Source organism: Diuraphis noxia, unplaced genomic scaffold (assembly GCF_037042655.1).
Source record: "Diuraphis noxia isolate RWA-SAM2 unplaced genomic scaffold, SU_Dnox_SAM2 contig0002, whole genome shotgun sequence".
Classification (NCBI taxonomy): domain Eukaryota; kingdom Metazoa; phylum Arthropoda; class Insecta; order Hemiptera; family Aphididae; genus Diuraphis; species Diuraphis noxia.
Window position 1 is genome coordinate 65,195,333 of NW_028301712.1, and position 22,924 is coordinate 65,218,256.

Genomic DNA, 22,924 nt, shown 5'->3' on the forward strand with positions numbered 1-22,924 from the left:
TCGTTTTTATCCTAAAATTGCTTAGACCGCAACCGGAAACTTCGTTTCCGACATCTATACGAATGTTTTTGTGTACACACAATAACTTTAGAAAAAGGCATAACAGCATATTAAGGCTAATGTTAATAACTACCTTACTTTTGATATTGTTATATTCTATTTTTGATTATTTGTTACATTTTGTAGGAACAAATAAAATATGTTAGATACCATTGTACATTTGTACCCATATTGCCTATATCATATTATTATTATTAGTAATTACCTATTACCTTAATTGTCTTAAGTAGGTAGATATATAAATATACAATATAGTTGTTTATGGCCTTATGGGGTGATTCGTTTAACGTGAGAAATTCAGAATTTCAAAAAATACTGCAGTCAATACAATAAAGCTCATACACATCGCTTTTGGTATAAATTCAATAAATCGTTCAACTGGTAAACCTTGGTCATCTTCATATGTCACATTAAAGGGAAGCTGATCAATGTGTGTAATATCAGCAGTTGAATCTACTATTTCATACGTTTGACGATTATTTTCGATATAGGTATAATACTCTTCTGCTAATGATATATTTGTATTATAAGTTAATATATAAATTATATTATTTGTTAAGTTAATATAACATTTTATTGCTATAAAATAATCAAGATGATAATTTGTCTTTTGCACTGATAAATCAAATAAACTACTTCGAATAAGACAAGTGGTAAGTCTAAACATAAAAGTACAAAATATATTATATTTCCGAAATGATAAGGTGAAAAATATAGAATGTGCGAAAACGAGCGGCACCCTATCAATCATTTATTATAGTAACAATTAGATAAAGATAGCGATTATCGATTACATAAAAGTGAAAAATACAGTGTAATAAAAGTATCAAACTATTAGTTATATCTGTATTTTATACGAGACTCGGGCCGGTACACCTACGATTTTTGAAACTTGTACTTCTAAGTTATAGTTATTAATGGAATTATAAATTATAAAACAAAATAATCTAATATTTTATATTTACTTAGAAATCGTTAACGTTTAATAAAATAAATAAAAATACCAGATTTATTAAAAAAAATTGCAATAATTTGACGTCAATTTGTCAAAAAAAAAAAAAATAATAATAATAATAATAGTAAAACAAATTACAAAATATTATATTTTTTTACTTAAATGATAATAACAGAAAGCAAGAAATAAACAGATTTACAGACTAAGTCAGTATAATTAAAATTTTACAGTAGAAATAAAATAAAGCTAACGGTTTATAATAAGACTATTATTATGATTGGGAACATAATTTAGACGACACCGATGGGTATACTTCAGTCATGGCTGTTGACTCTTCAAATTGCATACACCAGAGCAAGTGTGATGCATGTAAATTGTATGAAGTTATGGTGCTGGAGACGTTTGAAAGTCAGTCAAGATTATCTTGTTCACCCAACGACAAGCTTTGAACTCGTCGGATCCCAAATATTTTATAATAATCTTTTTCTGAAACAAAACAAGAAATTTCACCGATTACCATAATAATACAGATAAAAAGAGTACCGCAGACACGTACAATTTGCGTGATGATGTCTGCTTCTAATGCTCATACACATAATATTTCATACAATCAAGGAACTCATGTCAACAATAGTTATTTATTACCATTGAACATGGGGCGCATGTATAGAATAAGGTGAGTAATATAATATATTATTTTACTTTAATTAACCTATTAATACAATAGGTGGTAATAATAATAGTAATAATAATAACAACAATAATAATAATAATAATAATAATAATAAATGTATTAATGTATATGTATAGTAATTTCTCCAAAAGAAAACAAAATCGAGGTATGCGACATTCGACATCCACGACATCGTCTGCATTAGCGTTGCTAGCATTTTTATTTTTTTTGAACATATTACAGGTAATACCAATATTAATAATTATTATACCTAATTAAAATGAGTAATGACACATAACTGATCTGATTATTTTATAACAATGTGGATAGTATGTTTAATACCATATTATATGATATGTGATAAAAGCATAATATATAGTATTGGTGGTCATTTGAATAGTTTTGTTTTCTTGGTTCGGGCTTTAGAGATCCTTGGATGAAAACAAACAAGGACCAGTTTTGATGACGCGCATAATAAAGCAGACAAAAATACGACCGCGCAATGATTTCATTGAAAACGAACAGTTTCTAAGAACTATTGAAACTACTACTCGTGACAATATTATGGTTACAAAATTTGAAAACATTTATAATAAGTAGGTAGGTAATTTAAATAAAAAATTACAGTAAAGGAATGCTGTGTACTTACTGGTGTTAATTTCTAAGGTGATTAAATTTAATCCACTGTTTGGTTTCTTGATTTCTTTATTTTACAGTATTGTTACAACTCAAACTTATATAATATTAAGTATGTATATTTTTATACATAATGATGTATTCAGTTTACCTAATAAAAGTTATTTAACAAAGGCACACAGGTAGTTTTTAAATATTTTTTTTTCAATCATAAACATTAAAATATATACATTTAAAATAATGAAAATAATTTTTTTTTAAATGTCAAGCATGAAAATACCATTGAAATGGTTAAATATATTTTGTTTGTGTTAACTTGCTTTCACCTTGATCCCGGCCTAACATCCGATCCCAGTCTGTTTGTCCAACAACAAAGCCTATGGCACGCATTTTTTCTTGTTCGCGCCTTTCTTCCATATCTGCCCAACGTACCTACACAGAAATGAAAGTATAAATTATACAATTTTTTTCTGTGTATACTAGGTTCAAAAATGCTTTTAAATTTTTTTAGTGCCATGTCAATTGATTAGAAATTAACTTTAATTGTTGCTTTGAAGTGGTTAATTACTTACACATCTTACACCAATTCAAATTTTAAACTTTATAAGTTATAAAAAAAAAATGATTAAAAATGATTATAGACAAGTTATTAATTTAAGATGAAATAGGTTAAAATTTCAAAAATCAAACTTATATTTTTTCTTTAGGTGGCTTTATTATGAGTATAGTATAAAGATAAGTGAAAAATAAAAAAATAACTTTTTTTTCTGTAGTATATTTATGACAAGCATGAACAATCTTTAAGCATTTAACAAATCAATAGTGAACTAATAGTTCCATAAATATGATTTAGTGGCACATTAAATCGTATTAAACTATTACATAAATACATTTTTCATGCAACCTGGTAAGTAACTTAATACACTATATAAGCTAATTTCTAAATGTGAAAAACAATATGTCCTTTTGTCCTTCTTTGATTGTGATTGTAGTGTAAATAAAATAAGAAATTTGCAATCTTGGTGGGCAAAGTTTGAATCCCACACTGAACATAAAATATATCATAGAAATGCAAAAAAAATATTGATCTTGAATATCATTTTAGACTTTAGATTTAGCTTACTGTTGGCGTAAGGTCACCTAGGAGTGGAGCGATAACAAACAAGTACCCATAATTATAAGTGTATTAATTATTTAATAACCAGTGCTTGAATTATGGGAGAAGGGATCGCACAGTGAACCAGAGCACAGTTTTTTAATCCTTGGATTGAGCTTCTTCTCTAATTAATTTTTCCAAATTCGAGCACTGGTAATAAACTAATAACTAACAATATGTATATTGATATTTAGGGAACAAAAATAACTTCATGAAACTATTAATATGAATGAATTAATTGTGTGAGTTGGCCAATCCAAGTTATGGGATAAATGTGGATTAAGTTATATAAATATTAAATGGTAATACTAATACATACCCTTTTTTTACCATCATTTAACACTATTTGTTCACTAACGGAGTAATAATCTTCAGGTATTTGCAACCATTCTTTTATCGAGCTTTCTGGTTTTTTCTTGCATAGACCATCCAATCTTTCTGTAATACATTTTTCATTTAAGTATTTAAATTAAATGTTCAATAATTGTAAAAAAAGTAATTTGAAGTATAATACTGATTTTTTTTTTTTTTTGAAAACAAACAGTAAATATGTAAGAAAAATGGAAAAAATAATTTAATGAAACATACTCATCTTTTCTTCTTGTGGTATAGTATCAGTCCATTTGCAAGACAATAGTTTCATGACATCCTGTAGAAATATTAGCACCAAAAAATAGTATAATATAAATGGTATCTTCTCGTTTTACAGTTTATACAAGGTGCTATGTTTTTTAATAAAAATTATTATATATCATGTTTATACAAATAAAACTAAACACTAATTTGAAACAAATGTTGATATTTTGATGTGGATAAGTATCTTGAGGTGTATACATAAATATCTTTGTTAAGTATAATTCTTTATACATTCAAGTAATGATATTTTTATTATTATTACTATTATTATTATAAGAAGGATGGGCATTTGTTACAATTTGTTTTGCTATTTATTGACAATTATCTTTAAGAAACTAAAATATAAATATAAAGCTTAGTAAAACATAAAACCAGTATAGCACTTATAATTTTTCTTTTACAATAATATTTTTTCCACTATCACAATAAATGTTTTATTATTAGGTAAATAAAAAAAAAAAGTTACCTCTTCTTCAAATTCAATATTTCTATTTTCTTCAGAACTTCTGTCGTCAATGGCCTCTTCGCCTTTATCCACTTCCATCTCAACATCTGAGACATCTTCCATTTCCATCTAAATAAATAATACATTAAAAATAATACATTGAGGATAATATGAAATAGTATATCACTACCTCGCTTTCTGAAGGAGAAAGAAGCAATGACCGTATATCCAATAGTATTTGATCAGAAGGTGTCTTTACCCAAGATCTCATTATGCCATTAATATCATGGGCTGTTCTATGATGAATATTACGTTTGATACATAAATCAATATCACATTCTAATTCAATAATATATACCTAAATAAGAATATTTAATTTAAGAATACAATTTTATTATTTAACACTAACTTTATGATTATGCTTAAGAAGACGTCAGCGCTAGTGATGGGAATTATTCGAATATTCGAATTCGAATAGGTCTGTCGTAAATAATTTGAATATTTGAACATTCGAATATCAGTATTCGATGCTACAACACAATATGTAACAAAAATTATTCGTTTAAGTTTTCGCGCAACACAAAACGTTTAGTAATAATATTATATGGCGCATAAAGGCCTGCAAGAAGTGAATTCGAATCCAGCAATATTTACTATTTGACAGGGCAATTTATTAAAATACAAAAATAAAAATTCTACAAAATACTGGAATACCATAATTAAATTATTAATAATAATGTATAAGTTACAACAAAAAAATAATAAATAATTAAATGGTAACTAACAACAGGTACCTGCAAGATAAGAACTATTTTCGTATTTAGGTCGATTAATCATTGACATATATTATCTTTAGTTGTGTAGATATGAATTAATTATTAATAATAAATAGTATAAAAAGCTTGCCATGGAAAAACGATTAAAAAAATTTAGGTATTGTAGCATCGAATACTGATATTCCAATATTTTAATTATTTATGATAGAACTATTTGAATTCGAATATACATCACTAGTCAGCACACTATTTGTACTCTCTGACTGTTTCAAGCATAACTATATAGCAATATAATATAATTATATTCAGTAAAACCAACTTACTTTAAACATAGTGCGAGTTCTTTTAATATCAAATTTAAATTTAAGAACATTATCCAGGTCTCTAAGTTAGGCTGTTTTATGATATTTCAAATTGTATAATTATTAAAATATTGCAAAAGAGCCATTGTAGGGACACAGGTAATGATCTCAGCTTAAAGTTTGATAATAAACGAATTCATACTAATATTAAATGCAACAACACAAAGTTGGTTCTACTAAAAATATAATTTATATGTAACACATAATTCAGAGAGAGAAAACCAATAGTGTGCTGACATTCTCTTGAATATTTTAAGAGTGATAGTTATAGTAAAATAAAAAATATATATTCACAAAAATGTAAACATTAAATTATGTATCCATAAAATTTTTATTATAAAATATATCCATTAGATTTGTAATAATATAAATATTAAACATAATTTTATTTTTTAACAAATTTATATGAGAAGTATAAAAATAATAATGAATAATAAATGGTGGTATGCCAAAATGTTTAATGATACATGAATACATAATACTTTGATACACAGAATGTACCTCGAGGTTTTACCCGTTGCGATATCTCTCGAAATAATGGAGATATCAAGATAATAAGACCCATAGGGATAAGAACTATAATTATTTCATATTTTAATTTATTTTGATAAAAAAGTTAAAAATATATTTTTTTACTTAACTATTTCTAAAAAAATGTACCAGACATTTTAAAGAGTTTGTTTCTGAAAATATTGATGTTTCAAAATGTTATTTTCATTAATGTCCTGATTTTAATTTTTTTTTTTTAGTTTTTAGAAAAATTGCGAATTATTTAACACCGCAGTGTTATCAAACATACCACTCGCCATGCCGCAAGTGTGCTCGTACGGCCGGCTGAACACTTTTAGTGTGCCTAGTTATAATCATACTTCATTACTTCAAAATTAAAAGAAATATTAAAAATCAGGAAATTAATGAAAATACAATTTAGGAACAAAAAAATGACTATCATTAATTTTAGGGAAAAACTTAAATAATAAAATATATTTTTTAATTTTTTTACCAAAACATTAAAATAAATTTAAAAGTGAAATAATTTTAGTTCTTATCCATGTGAGTCTTATTACAAAACCAGAGTTTTGATATCTCCATTACTTTGGGAGATATTGCAATGGGTTAATCCTTGGGAGAAACCTTGTATATGTAAAAGCAACATTCTTAGCAAAGCTTAAAATATAATAGAAGTTAGGTTATTATAAAAAAACATAAGTTATAATACATCAATGGACTGATGGTAAATAACAACCAAAACCAATATCTGATAAAAACTATGTTATATTGATCATTAATGAAAATATATACTAATTAATTATTAAATATTCTTTATATTCAGTACTGTTTTAAATAGTTACTTTTAAAGTTTTGACAAAATAAACATAATAATGTTGCTAACAAACTACAAATCGAATAATAATAATAATAATAACAACAAATAAGTAATAACTATATAGTGTAAGGGAGTTTAAGGAATTTCTATTATTAGATTGTTTTTTAGATTTGCTCATCAATAATTTCTAAAATTAGAAATGGAATTATTAGATATTCATCTGAAATACTTATATATTGAAGTTAAGTATTTTTTTTACAACTTAAAAAATTTCTTCAAATTTAGAAGGTCATCCTGGAGGTTTTAACTTCAATGACCTGATATGTTTTAAGTAGGCAACAATTACTTTCGTTGATATTGAAAGAATTTTATATAAAATTATTTTGATATTTTGACATTTTATTTATTTTAAGTGATTTTATAAGGAACTGCAAATAATCAAGTACCTGAGCAGTGGGCCCATTATATTAATTGTGTTACAACATTATTGCATTAAACATAAATTAAAATGGTGCAAAAACTAACTTTTCAGTGCTATAAATTCACACTTTCACAGCATACAGTAATATTATACTGTATATGATTCACAAGCCCTGGACTAACAACTAAGTTCTTCTTAACAGATATAAGCACAGAACAATTTAGAATAAGAAAAAGGGAAAATATTAGAGACAAATAAAAATATCAATTATAATATAATATATCAGATTCTATATATCAAGTAGTAATGTTATTAATTAAAATAATAATTGCAGTTGGCAAATATTGTATAAAATGTGATGCTTTACTGACATTAATGACCAATTTTAGACACATGCTTTATATTATGTTGGTAAATTTGGTTTTTTGACAGTATTGGTTTTGGATACAAATTATACCAATAAAACCAATACCACCAGTATTAGGTATTGCTTTAGATTACGGTCCATCCCTAAATAAATAATACACTTACAGTAAATCCATTCATTCGAGAAATCTCTATTATTTCTTTATAATGTGACACTTTATTATTAATGGCATCAATAATATAAAACGAAAAATAATTTTCCAAAATTTTTTTTTTAAATGCTTTGACGAAGGATGTTTGGTATAAATGTTCATTGGCAGAATCATGTTCATATTCCATAACCTAAAAATAAAAATCTACATAATCAATAAAGAAAAAAAACATTTGGTATAATTTTTATATTATTATTACCCATAATTAGATTATTGTAAAATACAAGGGGTCCCACAAGGATTTACCCATTGCAATATTTCACGAAATAATGGAGATATCAAAATTCTGGTTTTGTAATAAGACTCACAGGGATAAGAACTACAATTATTATTTTTTATTTTATTTTTTACAAAAAAATTGACAATAGCCATTTTATAGTTTGTTTATATTTTTAAAATTTAAAATTCATTAATTTCCTGATTTTTTTTTTAGTTTTGAGAAAAATTGCGAATTATTTAACAACGTAGTGTTATCAACCATGTCACCAGCCGTGCTCCATGCGTGCTCATACGGCCGGTTGAACGCTTTCAGTGTATCTACTTAATTATATTTTATTTCTTCAAAACTAAAAAAAAATATTAAAAATCAGGGAATTAATGAAAATACAATTTTTAAACATCAATATTTTTAGAAAAATAAATTCAACAAAATGGCTAGTCAATTTTTCTAGAAATAATTGAATAAAAAAATATATTTTTTAACTTTATAACCAAAACATTAAAATAAATTTAAGTATGAAATAATTATAGTTCTTATTCCTGTGATATCTCCATTATTTCGAGAGATATCGCAATGGGTAAATCCTCGCGGGACATCCTGCATATAAATTATATTGAATTACTGTTATAGTTGTGTAAATTATAAATAAAGATGAAAAAAATTGCTTTGGTGCATTAATTTAAAAACACATATGGTGTAAATTTATTTTTCAAAAATATTAAGGTTGTTTAATGTGACAACTGTTCAAATTATTTATTATGATTAATTAATTTTTTAAGTCTCAGTTAAAACAAGTTATAATAAACTCATGACAAACAAAAAGCACGTCATATATATTTACATTTAAGATTTCAGGAATATTTAAATAAATCATTAAGAATTAAAAAACTTTATGTCAATAGAACCAATTTCATTGTATGTATATTATAATGTTACCTTTCTCTCCACTTTTTTATTAGTTTCAGGATCAATTTCAATTTTTGTTACTTCTGTCATGAAATAATCATCTAATGACAATATTCTTGGGGCTTGTCCTCCCATCGCTACTTCTTTCTCCTAAAAAAAAAAATTAATAATTTAAAAAGCTTGATAAAAAAAATATGATAGTTTACAAACTTTGATAAGTTTTGCAACATGTGATTTTCCTGAGCCAGGTAAACCTCTTAGTATTATAACTATTTTGGAAGGTCTATTATGTCGACCCGGTGGACATAATAACGTCTCAATGGTTAATAACTGTCGATTAGATGATTTTTCAACTTCATTAATCTTAGTCACTCTTGGTGGTGATGGCGCACAAATATCAAGAATCTCAATAACAGGCTCTGGCTCTATTTTCTTCTCGTCCTCTTCCTCATCCTCATCATCCAAAATTGTTATGGTATCAGTTGTATTAGTTGTAATAGGTGTTTCTTTAATATTTTCATCAGTATTTTTTTCATCAATATTTAGTTTTATTTTATCAGATGAAATATCTAAAAATTATATGATACAAATTATTTTTGTTTTATTTCATAGTATATATTTTTAAAATATTTTTCAACATAATATCAATGTATAATTACCATTTAAGCCAACTGTGGGGTTCATATTTATAGTTTCTTTATTTTTATTTAATTCATCATCAGTATTATCTTGGATAGAATCTAAAACGATTAAACAAAAAAAATAATTTAAATCATTTCATAACTCGTAGCATTTTTTATTTTGATTAAAATTGTACTATAATAACTGTGAATATTTGTTTAGTATTGAAATTCAATGTTGTCATTGCATATGAAAAAAAATTTTGAGCAAAGACATTGTGTCATATTAGCATAATAAATTGTATAAATCATCAAATTTAATAGTTACATTTTTTTTTATAAAAATCGAAAATATCTCATGGCTATAAATTATATCTCATAGCTTAATTTTCGGTTGAATATTTTTTTATAGAGCTTTTATCAGCTATGAAATTAAAAACTTGTGATTTCACAGGTCTATAAATAGCTTGAAAATTTTACCATGTATGAAAAATGTTAATATAAATATTTCATGAAAATTTTGAGTATTTACGATTATTAGTTTTTAAATTACAACAAAATATCAAAATCAATTGATGGCAATTCAATAATTTATTGGTGAAAATCCAATATTCTAAAAATTTGAAATTCAAAAGTTCATAAAATATTAATATTACTTTCCAGTAAACTTTTTTTTGTTACTTAAAATAGAAACATTTATGGGGAATCTTCTATCAAGTTTTCTTATGTTAGTTACGAAAAGAAAATCTTTTATACATTTTTTACAGACAAAATAATTGGGATTTTGATGAAGTTTTTTACTAGTGTAATTATAATTGTAATCTGGATTGGTCGAAATAATTCTCAGCACTTTTTTTTATTATGTGAAAAGTTTTTATTACCAATAATTTAAAATAAATTTACACAATTCGAACAATTTCTCAAGGCTTTTTATTTTGAAAATGTTTCGATTAACAGAAAAATGTTAATATATGTTTTATGTATATAATATTATACTTGGAAGTTCACCAAATATATATATATATATATATTTGGTGAACTTTCAAGTGTTTGGAGTTGTTAGTTTTTGACTAAACATATTTATTTTTATGAATGTAGATACTGAATGAGCAGATAAATTCAATTTGAATTTAAAAATAATTAACTGAATAAAATGTATGCTAATAATATATTGGAAATATTTTGAGATATATTTCTAAAAATAAGTATGTTCTAAAAATCTAGTGTGAAATAAAGAAAATAATTTACCTTCTTGTTCAATTAAATCCCTGGTATGATTCGAATTTCTTCTACTATAACCTAAACATATTTTTTAAATTATTATTTTAGATTTAATAATTAGATAAAATAGAAATGGATGGAACCAATCACATTTGATATATATAAGTTAAAAAAATTAATCTAGTATAGAATCTTCTATAACAGAGGTAAGCCTTGAGGTTCACATAATATGGAGCACAAAAAAATGCATAAGACACCATGTAAAAATATTAATTTTATACTAAATGTGTTTAACTAGGTCAACATTTCATAGAAGCTCATTGAAAAAGCCCTTCTCCGGCTATTAAGAAAAATAACGGTAGAATAATAATATAGGAGTTTTGTCAAAATTTCGACTTAGTCGATCAACATAAAAATTCTTTTAAGAAAACATATTTACAATATATTATACTAATTTATAATGCTCATTTTAAAAATATTATTTTGTGTATATTCTAATAATTAATTTATTGTTGAACACATAAAAAACTATTTTTGAAAATTTTTTTATATAATTTTAAGTCATTAAAAAACAAATAAAAAATTGTTTGTAGCATAACATACATTTTTAATTTTTAATTCCAAAGCAAAGTATTAATCAAAAGGTACAGAAAATAATATGACTCGAAACGAAGCATTGTATTATTTATATAATTATTAGAGACATGCTTTATATCTATAGTATGTGGTTTTTTATTGAACAGATTAAATGTAGCTAATGAGAAGCTACTAAGTTTTGATATGTAAAAATCAAACTTCTGACAGTATATAATTATTTAAAGTATAGATGAGTGGAGTAATCTACCAACATTTTAAGAGTGACTCTGTGAATCTATTCCTCTAAACTTAAGATACTTATAAATAATTATTTATCCAAAATTAAAACGCAATGTACCAAAATACTCAGAAAATTATTCTACTTTGAAATAAGTCATTAAAAATTGAAAAACTAAAATAGTTATGAAAAAAAATGTTTCTACGACTTAAAATCACGTAAAAGAAATATTTTCAAAATGTTAATAATAATAGTTTTCAAAATTATAGGTAGTTCATGATGAATGAATCACTTGGTATACAATATCTTAGTTATTAGTAAAGTTGATTTTAATTGCTATAATATAATATAATATGATATAATTTGTATAACATTCATTAATAAATGATAGGTATATGAGACTTAGTTTATAGTAATTTATATTGAAAAATTATAAATAAACACATAAAAATAAATAAATGGTTTAACAAAACTATAATTGAGAGCAGCAATATATTTATTTACCTCTTGTGAAAAATTAGGTATAAAAAATAGCTTAAGTCAACAATTCATTTTATCCAAATTTATTGATAAATTATTTATTCTATCCTATTGAATAAGATAATAATATAGATTTTAGACTATTAATAGCAAGCTGTTAAAATTAAAACACAATTTTTGAGGGATTTTACTCATACATGTTAATAAATGACGAGTGACGTTAAAGCTATTTGTGTGTGCACAGGTGTGCAGGGTATGCCACTGAATAGTATGCAGCATGTTTATATTAACATACATTTTTGATAAATTTTTTAAAAGTATAAAAAGTGAAAAAAAGATTGAGGTCAAATCAAACTACTAATAGATCTGAAAAAATTTTATGAGTAACCTTTTGGTGAGCGTCTCCTGACCCATGCCAACAATTTTGTTTCCAAACAGTTTTATCTTATTTTAAGTTATGTCAGTGGTCTGACAAAACTTTTAATAGTGTCATAAACTAAAGCATTTGGCTGAATTGATAATTAGAAAACAACTGGAAAATAACATTTACAAACTTCAATCAAGCTATAATACAATTTGCAACAATACTTGAGACAAGCTGCTATGAGTGGCCTTTTCCCAAATTGTCTATTGTGAAGTCTAAACTAATACACAAGAACATTTTATTTCACTTTCATTAGTATTTATTGAACAAAAAATGGGATTAGAAATCAATATTGAAAAAGTAATAGATGAATTAAAAAGTTTGCACCATTACAAAGAAGACTGTTTTAGATGTTAAACACCCTCAATATAATAACAACATTATAAATATGTGAAAATTCTTCTAAAATATTCAATTTAATATTGAATTAAACATTAAGGTATTATACATAGTTTTTTAATAAGTATAATACAAATTAGTTATGCTTACTGTGTGTTATTTAATATTTTATCGTAAAACTAATTATGATTTTAAATTTAGAGGAAAGCAAAGAAGCTGAGTAGTATATTTGTATAAGCTTAGATAGTTGATTGAGTCTTATGTGCGATTAAACTGATTAAAGAAAATGTTTAAAAGCTCAGAAATGTCTTATAGAATACATAATTTATTTTTTATTTTAAATTCAAATTGCATCAAATAATCTTATCATTGGTGCGAAATATGATCACTGATATATTTTTGTTTAACGAGGGACTGTATTTTTTTATTGCATAACCTGTGAAAAAAACTCTGTGCACACCCATAATTAGAGCTGTATAGTAATGTATTATATTACATATACAAACATTACAATTTATAACCATATAATCATGCTATGAAAAAAAATGGTGATTGAATTTATTAGTCAGTGATCTAGTTTAAAACTAGTTTATTACCTTCTCTGTTGTGTTCCATCCCTATCTATACTATTTTATTATTTAATACATTAAAATATAGCTGAACAAACCTCTATCTTGCCATGGTAGTATGCGTTTACCTCCATGTTTATAATCATAAATTCTAACGGGAACCACAGTTTCTTTTGATAATCCTAAGCACAAATAAATTACAAATGTAGATTTGGTTAATATATAAATACAAAATTTAACATTACCTGGAATTACTTTTAATCTAGGTAAGTGACGATAATCAAATATTTTAACTGGATCAATTGGTTGAGCTTCTTCATATAGTTGCTTTTTAGTTGGAAGTGAAGTGATAGGATCTTCAATTGGTTCTTCATTTTTTGTGCAGTTCTCATCCCATTCCCATTCCATATTGGCTTTATTTATATTGTTACCAAAATTTCCTCTAGAAGGTGGCCCATCTCTAAATGAGTTATAATTTCCCCTTGAGAGTGGTCCCCCTCTAGATAAGTTATGAGTTTCTCTTGAAGGTGGACCACCTCTAAATGAATCATAATTTCCTCTTGAGGTTGACCTACCTCTAAATGAATCATAATTTCCTCTTAAGGATGGTTCATCTCTAAAAAATTCATAATTTTCTCTTGAAGGCGGTCTTCCACCTCTAGAGGATTCATAATTTCCTATTGAGGGAGGTCTATCTCTAGATGATTCATAATTTTCTCTTGAAGGTGGGTCATTTTTATTTGGTTCATAATTAATTTTTTGTGATACAAAATTATTTTTATCAATAATAGGTTCATTAGAATAATCATCATTATCATTTGAAAGTGGTGTTCCCATAGAAAATCTTTTATCCGTATGTCTTATATTTTTTTGGGATTTAAAGAAATCATCTTCATTATTTTTTAATGTAAGCATTTCTTGAGGATATCCTTGATTAATATTCCTTGAAAATTGGGAATTTGGTCGGACATATTTACTGTCAGTATTTCTGCTGATTTGTGATTCTCTCAATTGACTTATGGGTCGTGAATAATCATCATTAAAATTTCTTGGACCTGTTAGTTCTCTAGAATAATGATTTTCATTATACATATTTCTGTGTTGTTTATTTGAAAATTGTTCATGTTCGTCATTTTGATCTACAAATGGTTCTGAACTAAATTTTTTATGTGCTTCCATATATTCATTTTCTGGATCGTCTTCTTCATCAGCAATATTCCAGTTTCTCTCATATCTAATGAATCATAAACAAACATCATCTAATTAGATTAGGTATCTTTTATATATTTTTTTTAGTCAAATATTTAAATTAATACCTAGCTGGTGCATTATTCTGCGATTCTAAGTAATTTCCAGGCTTATCTAAAATAATTAAAGAATAAATAATTGTTTTAAAAATACTTATCAGTTGTTTACTTGTGTATAAAAGTATTTATTTTTTTTATATTTTTAAATTATAATTGTTTTCGTTCTGAGTTATTTTCTCATTATTTAATGAATGCATAAAAAATATTGTAGATATATTTAGTATTAGTATTAAAATTTTATTTATTAGTCAAAATCTTTTCTTCTTTCATAATTTATTACTGGATATATTAAAATATTGTTTTTCTTTTAAAGCAAAAAATATTTAAACATATTAATACTTTATTAATACATTAAATTATTATTTAAATATTATACATTAATACTCATGTAAGAAATGTCACAAATACTATCAAAAAATATTAAATACATTTGAATTACTACAATTTGATTAATTTTAAGGTTAGAGAGTTGAAATTGTTGAAATGAATTGAAGTTCATGGAATGTATGTAATTTTTTATAGGTCAAAAACGATAGGGGACGGGTGAGATTATGTTAGTATTTATGATTAAGTATAACTAAAAAACTTATAATATAATATAATTTAATAAAAAAATTTGATATGTACTCATACTATACCTCTGTGTATAACCCTAACGCCCGTAATTATAAATGAAAATATAAACAACAACTAACTTAACTTAAGATACAAAATTAAAATACCATAGATTTGTGCAGGGATATTCAGTGTTATTGATTGGCATTGAGACACTAGTATATCCAATTTAATATAAAATCGGTAATATTTTCTTTAAATTGTTCTTTTGTAATAACAGATTTTAAATACAAATGCATGATTTTTATGTAAATTTAAAAATGCCCAAAATATTTTTTTAAATACTTATTTCCAAATCTTACATTAATTATTTAAAATAAACTATAATATTATAATTATAATATTCATCTTACCTAGTGTAATGGGTTTAATTACGTTAAGGCTTAACAAAGAAGGTGGCTTTGAAGATGGTGTGTTCAAACATGGGTTTGATTGTTGATAAGGAGTGTTAGGGTTTTCCGGTTGTCTGCTGAAATTGTTAAAATCAGAAGCATTTCCTTTTGTTTGGTTATAACCACGAAAATCACTTGATGTATTAAAATGTCTATTATATGATTGATCATCTGTAGGCTTATTGTACAATGTACTAGCTTCACTTGATGATTTATTATAAGATCCTTCCAATAATGGTCTTCTATAATTCATATTAGGAGCACTTTGTGGACTATTATAATTTAAATTAGGTATATTTCTATCATATGGTAGTCTGGAATCAATATCAGTTTTTTGACCAAAATTAGATATTGAAGTGTTATCAACTTCTGGTGGTAATTGATTGTGATATACCACAGGATTATTATACTTAGACCAACTAGAAGAATTTTGGTACATAGGAGTAGGTGGTTGATTCGTTTTGTTATGAGTCATATTAATTGAATCTGAGTTTAATGTTGAAGGGTTCATAATATTTTTAGGAAAATTAAATGGCTTCTCATCTGGCGTTTGAATTGGTCTAATTTGATTCTGTGGAAGAATTCTTGATACTTTCAGAAATCCTTTTGTTGAATTTTCATTATTGCTAGCTAAATCCAATCCAGGTATTTGATTTTCAGAATTTGAATGTGTCATCAGGTTATTATGCTACATAAAAAATAAAAATACATAAGCACACAATATTAATTATAGATATTTAAATATTCTCAGGTCATAAATTTGTTACGTCCTTACTGAATGTCGATTCATACATCAACGTAGGAATGTAAATACTGATCCATAAGTATAAAAAATCTTTATTTTATGGTTAAACTTGATGCGAAATTACAATGTAGTAAGCTATCAGGTATTGGTGAGTGGTGTTACGACCTGCCTTCGAGCGTCTTGAATATCCCTAAACGTCTATCGACACATTTAAGAACCGTCTGGCTCACATTTGAAAAACCGTTTAACAAGCTCTTGTCCCTATCTCTCTTATATATGATTTGGTCCTTAGGAGTAATGATGGTGACGACTTTTCTGTTACATGTCGACATTCGGTCTTGTGATTCAAATTAATATCCTGACCGTTTCGTATCCTTTCACACGAGTCTACAGTCATTTCAGAGAAGAGACGTGTGAAAACACTTTTATATCTTATTCACCAAGTTCATATTGTTGACCTCTGCATGCTTTTGATAATAATAGCTTATTAGTTTTAGTCATAGTTAATACTTATTTTATATCACAATTGCGTGATATCTCATACATATTTTATAGGTACGTAACAAATTGACAAAAAAAAAAAAAAAAAAAAACACTTGCACAACAGGCAAGGGCCATTTAAATGAGGTTTTAATGATAGTAGGTTAATAACTATTCTTTACCTCTCATTGTTGATTGATATAATTAATAGTTTTTTATATAACTAAACAGTTTCATAAAAACAAAGAATTTAGTAATTACCGATTGTTGTAATGAAAGTGGTGGTGGTGGTGGTGGTCCTACGGGTGGTTCATTTGTTAAATTAGAATCATTTGCCATCATGGGATTGTAGCTTAATCTCGGCTGCGTTTGTAATTTATTTTCTTCAACTTGAATAGCTTCCTTCTTTTAAATATATATATAAATAAAATGCATAAAATATTAGTGACAGTAATTTATAATAAATAATTTTGTTTAAATAATATTAAAAACTAATGCAAGTATAGCCAATATCATAATAATAATTCTAATAAAATTAGTAAGTAACAATAAATTTACTTTTTTTTCAACTAATTTTAACTCCCTCTTTTTCTTTAGTACTTCACACTTCTGTTTTAAATGATCACGCCAATTTATCCATTTTTTTTCATATTCTAAATACTGAACCTAATAATACAAAATTGCATTGTTATATATTTAAGTAAAATGTGAAAAGATGATCAAATGTATTTTACTTTATCTGGATGATTTTTGTTTTGTTCTTTCCATTTAAGAAATTGTTCTTCCCATGATTTAAACTGTTCTTCAAATAAAACTTCAGTTTCATCATTTAATTCAATTTCTTTTTTATTATTGCCAGTATCAATTTTTATTTTTTTTTCGCTTTGAAATTCCGGTTCTAATCCTCGTTTCATTCCAGCTTCATTATTTATGGGATTCTAATAAAAACATAATTTTTAATACAAATTTTTTTTTTAATTAGATAGCATTTTGTGTTAACTATTACCAGTTGAGATTGACTAGTTGCTGGTAAAGGTGGTCCTGGTTGATGGTAATATTGTTGATTTTGAAATGAGATTGGAGGGGGTTGTGAAGGTTGTAATGGTTGACTTGGAGGCATTGGAGGAGGTCCTGGTTGTATGGTTGCAGAAGTAACTTGTCCAGTCTAGTAAAAATTATATACATAATAAATCATAGTAATATAAAAATAAATATTGTCAATACAAATTATTCAATTTTTAATTTTTAAGTGTGAATTAATTAGAAAATATACTAGCATGTATAGTGGCATTATGAATTATATAATATGATGAATTTATAGAACACGTAGATAAATATCTAATAAAAATATTCTATGGCACATTATGATGGCTATAGAAAAATATAAAGCTAGTAATTTGAAAAACTGTTGTTTTTTTAAATTGTCTATAAGCAAGAATCAAAGCACAATTTCATTTTGGTTTCATAAATTATGAATGCAGAAAATATTTGATATTTCAATTGCATAGCTTCTTTTTTAAGAAATGAATTGATATAATGATATGAAATCATACATAACATTTTAAAATTCTTTGAAAAAACTATTCAAGAAATACATTTTTGATCATAGGTTTTTAAAATACAAACCTGTTGTTGCCATTGTTGAAATTGTTGTTGCCATGCTTCCCATCTTTTCCATTCTTGCCATTTTTGAACCATCTAATATATAATAATAAAAACTAATTAGCTGAACAATTAAAAAAACATTATAGCAAGTAACTTACAGCAGGATCTATTGCATTTGGTTGAAGTGACTGAGTCATCTATAAATTATAACATATAATAATGCATTATTATATTTACAAAATTTAAACATTAGAAAATATTTAAGTATAGAATGATCATTACCTTTAGATTGATACATGCCATAAATTTGACTATTAGAAGAATTTAAAATGTATGTTTGAATTACATGTTGTCATTGATATCACAAAATACATTTTTTTTTGTATCTTACTGTATAATAAATCTAACATTTTTTTTAAAAAATATACAAAATGAATATGCACCCATAAGATAAGAAAGTACATGGACAAATGATTAAATTTAAATTATTTAGCATTAACACAGAGTAGAAATATTAGTGCTAAGGATAGCTATGTATATATTTAAATGTATTAGATATATTATAGTTAGAGTAAATGGTAATACAAACAGTAAGTATATGCCAGAAACCTAATGATGCCCGTGTAAAAAAGTAAACATTTTGCAAGATATCAATTAAGTGGGCTTAAATAATTGTCTTACCTTTAAATTTTATAGTAGGTAAATTAATTTTAGTACAATAAATATCAAAGTTAAATGAATTATTCTGAACGTAAAATAAGGAAACCTATCCAGTTCTTATAGATACTTTTAGTAAGAACTTAATAATTCGACAAAACACTATTTAAATAGGTACCTACTAGTCAAATATTAAATTATAACCTAATAAATAAGTTGGCATTTATAATATATATTTATTGACTATATAAAACATTGATGTTAGTTTTGAAGTCAAGTTTATATACTTGACAATGGAGAACAAACAAAAATGTAATTTATGAGTAATGAATTCACTCCTCGCATTTAACAAATTTATGGCTATGCCACTTCACTAGTAAACTAGTGTATAATATATAAAAATATAAATTGTATACAAAATTAACAAACAATATTCTTTCTTTGTTATATTTTATTTTACCAAATTAAATTTATATAATAAAATAAATATTAATTATAAAATAAATAAATAACTGTTACTTACAGAAATACTTTGCATAGTATTCGCACCATAAAATGGATAAGACTGCATATTATTTTCATAGCTGTTTACTATTTGCTTAGGAGCTGCAGGCGGTGGAACCGAAGTAGTCCATGGAGTTGGATACATTTTTTTTTACTTGAAATTTATTCAAGATGTTAATACAATAATTAATAACATTGGGAGATACTTACAATTATTATTATGAATTATTATTTTTGTTGATTGACAAAGTATTTGGTACTTATATAGAACTTAAATATTCAAAATATACGTCATAGTGTATGATATTTGTAAATGCAATAGAGAATTAGCTATGTAATTTCCATCATTTATTGTTTAAAATACCAAACTTTAGAAAAGTTTATTTGGCGAGTACTGCTGAAGTGCCAAAACCCCAAAACGCCGAATAGCGATTTAGAGAAAAGCGATTAATGACTAAACTTATTAAACGAACAAGAATGAAAGATGAATAAATCCAATGTTTGTGTTTAAAAGTTAGATACCCATAACCACATCCACCGAAGTCCTGGTTTGCGGTAAGTATGATAAATTGATAACAGATAATAATAAATCGAGGTGGGAGCAGCAGCTGCTGCAGCCGGCTAGTGGCTACACCACAAACACAATATTAAAGATCGATAGACCTCGCTGTCGCTAGAGCTAGAGCACAGTCTTAGATAGGGATGGCAAAAATCGTCTAAACTTCGATATATCGAAATATCGATATTTCAAAATTACGTTATCGATAACGTAATATTGATATCAGCACTTTCATCGATATATCGATATATCGACTAAAAATATCGATATATCGAAATTAAAAAATCCACAGCCAAATTCTAATATTATTAAATAATTTCTTATAAAGCCTTATTTTCCCTATCCGTGGTGACACTGATTTGAGGTAGGTTTTGATTTTTCGCATTTTTGAGAATTACATGGGCTGAATAGGGAGTGCACCATCTGGTTTTATATAATCTGTGATATTACTATATGGATAAAGAAACGTTAGGTTTTAACAGTTTTTACATCGAATATATTAAAATCAATGTTTTCAGATCTGTATTCATTCGTGATTATGTATTTATGTAAATAATACTATTATTATTATTAAAAATTTAGTACCATAATAATATCATAAAAGTTTATGTGGTGTATTTGTGTATATTGAAAAAAAAATATTTTCCATTTCCACATGCAAATAAAGAATATCATGAATTGCGATATATCGATAATATCGTGAAATTATATCGATCATCGATATTTAACCCAAGCCATCGAACGATATAAAAATATCGCTATATCGAAAAGAAGTATCGATATATCGGCCATATCGATATATCGTTGCCATCCCTAGTCTTAGAGAAATGAGAATGGACTATAGAGAGCGTTCTGTGCTTTACGGCGGCCCAGTGTCATAGACATAAACTATGATGAAATGATGAATAGAAATTAGGAGTGGTAACTGGTATAAAATGAAATGATGTTCCAAATAAAAATATGTTTAATATATTAATAATTAATATAATATAATATATTTGCAAAATGGTACCTATTTAATAATTATTTTGTCTGTTTAGTGATACTTTTATCCACGATTTAAGATTGTATCTATATAGTTTATAATACTATCACAGAATCGCGTGCAAGGCTTTGAAAATGCTAGGTTTCATAAAAAGAATTTCATCCGAGTTCAATATGTGTAGTTCTTTAAAAGCGCTTTATTGTGCATTTGTACGGTCTCGCCTTGAATACGATGCAGTGATCTGGGACCCCCAGAATTTACGTGACTCTTGCCAAATCGAGCGTATTCAGCGTAAATTTCTAAAATATGCTTCTTTTGTACTGCATATTGACTGCCTTCTACACGATTATACACCAGTTCTAGTGAAATTAAATTTGGAGACGTTGAGTGGTTGAGTGCTAGAAGGAAAAAGGCTAAATTGGTTTTCTTATCAAAACTCTTGAGTAGGGAAGTTGACGCTCCAGACATGTTAGGGAGGATTAATTTTTATGTTCCGGGTGCTAATTTGCGCAATTTTTCTCCTTTCCGGGTCCCGTTCTGTGCGACAAATTATTTATATAATGAACCCATTTTGCGTATGATCATATTAGCTAATGGATCCAATTACATCTAAAGAACTTCTTGTGTCCAATTATTTTGTATTATATTATTATCTGTTAAATATTATGTATGTAATAGAGTATTATTATTATTATTAATTATACAGAATATTATAAATACAGAATATCTTAAGAATGTCAGAAGATATACAAACATGGTGGTGGGAAAATGAAGTACAAGCCATAATTTCAAAGAAAAAATCACAGTTTAAAGTTTGACAAAAATCTAGGGAAGATTAGTACAAAAATGTATGTAAGGCAGCAAAAAAACAGTAAGAAATTAGATAAATAAGATGAGTTGTATGAGAGATGAGAAACAAGATAAGGGGAAATTGAAATGTACAAGCCACGATTTAAGATATATATATATATATCTTAAATCGTGGTACAAGCTAGCTTAGAGTAAAGAAAAACAAACACGAGTCCAGAGATTTATTAAATGTACGGTGTATAAGAGACGAAAATAAAAAGGCTTTAACAAAGACAAGGTGATAACGAATAAATGGAAAAGATATTTTGAGAAATTGATGAATGAGACATTTTTGAGTGATGAAGCAGATCAATGCGAAGTGAATTAGGTATAGTCAATTTAATAAGAGAGAAAGAATTGTGGAGGGTGGTTGAAATGTTTCAATTAAAAATCAATCATAAACCGAGATCAGGGGCGTCATTTGGGGGTTGGCAGGGTGTGCGGTTGCACCCCTTACTTTTAGAATGTTACAATTGGCCTGCGCCTTGCTGAAGCCTAAAATAATGCACAAGCCACGAATGTACAATTATTTATATGATTAAAATCAAATTGTAATAACCGGTCTATAATGTATGGAAATAATTGAATGCTGCAGGATAATAATCATA

General features: G+C 26.0%; 2 protein-coding genes across 6 annotated transcripts; one reads left to right on the top strand and one right to left on the bottom strand.

The window, feature by feature from the left end:
* Positions 1–726: 726 nt before the first annotated feature.
* On the bottom strand, positions 727–20,429 carry LOC107166954 (uncharacterized). Of its 5 annotated transcripts, none has more exons than XM_089221647.1 (23): positions 20,134–20,429; positions 19,943–20,077; positions 18,921–18,959; positions 18,784–18,855; positions 18,164–18,322; positions 17,892–18,095; positions 17,716–17,823; positions 17,419–17,559; positions 15,894–16,620; positions 14,935–14,980; positions 13,864–14,852; positions 13,717–13,800; positions 11,020–11,070; positions 9,811–9,891; positions 9,362–9,720; positions 9,182–9,301; positions 7,979–8,155; positions 4,752–4,919; positions 4,583–4,690; positions 4,069–4,129; positions 3,800–3,918; positions 2,651–2,756; positions 727–1,501 (listed from the first exon to the last, which is right to left on the bottom strand). In XM_089221647.1, the coding sequence occupies exons 2-23, from the start codon at positions 20,066–20,068 to the stop codon at positions 1,425–1,427; spliced, it is 4,122 nt and encodes a 1,373-aa protein (XP_089077773.1). In that variant the 5' UTR covers positions 20,069–20,077; positions 20,134–20,429; the 3' UTR covers positions 727–1,424. The 5 variants fall into 5 exon arrangements, with proteins under 5 accessions (XP_089077773.1, XP_089077772.1, XP_089077776.1 ...); XM_089221646.1 differs by having other exon boundaries at positions 17,419–17,562; positions 20,134–20,428; XM_089221648.1 differs by having other exon boundaries at positions 1,135–1,501; positions 2,338–2,756; positions 17,419–17,562; positions 20,134–20,428.
* Positions 1,487–2,339, top strand: LOC107166947 (uncharacterized). Its single transcript, XM_015515804.2, has 3 exons — positions 1,487–1,691; positions 1,826–1,931; positions 2,115–2,339. The coding sequence occupies exons 1-3, from the start codon at positions 1,582–1,584 to the stop codon at positions 2,286–2,288; spliced, it is 390 nt and encodes a 129-aa protein (XP_015371290.2). The 5' UTR covers positions 1,487–1,581; the 3' UTR covers positions 2,289–2,339.
* Positions 20,430–22,924: the final 2,495 nt, after the last annotated feature.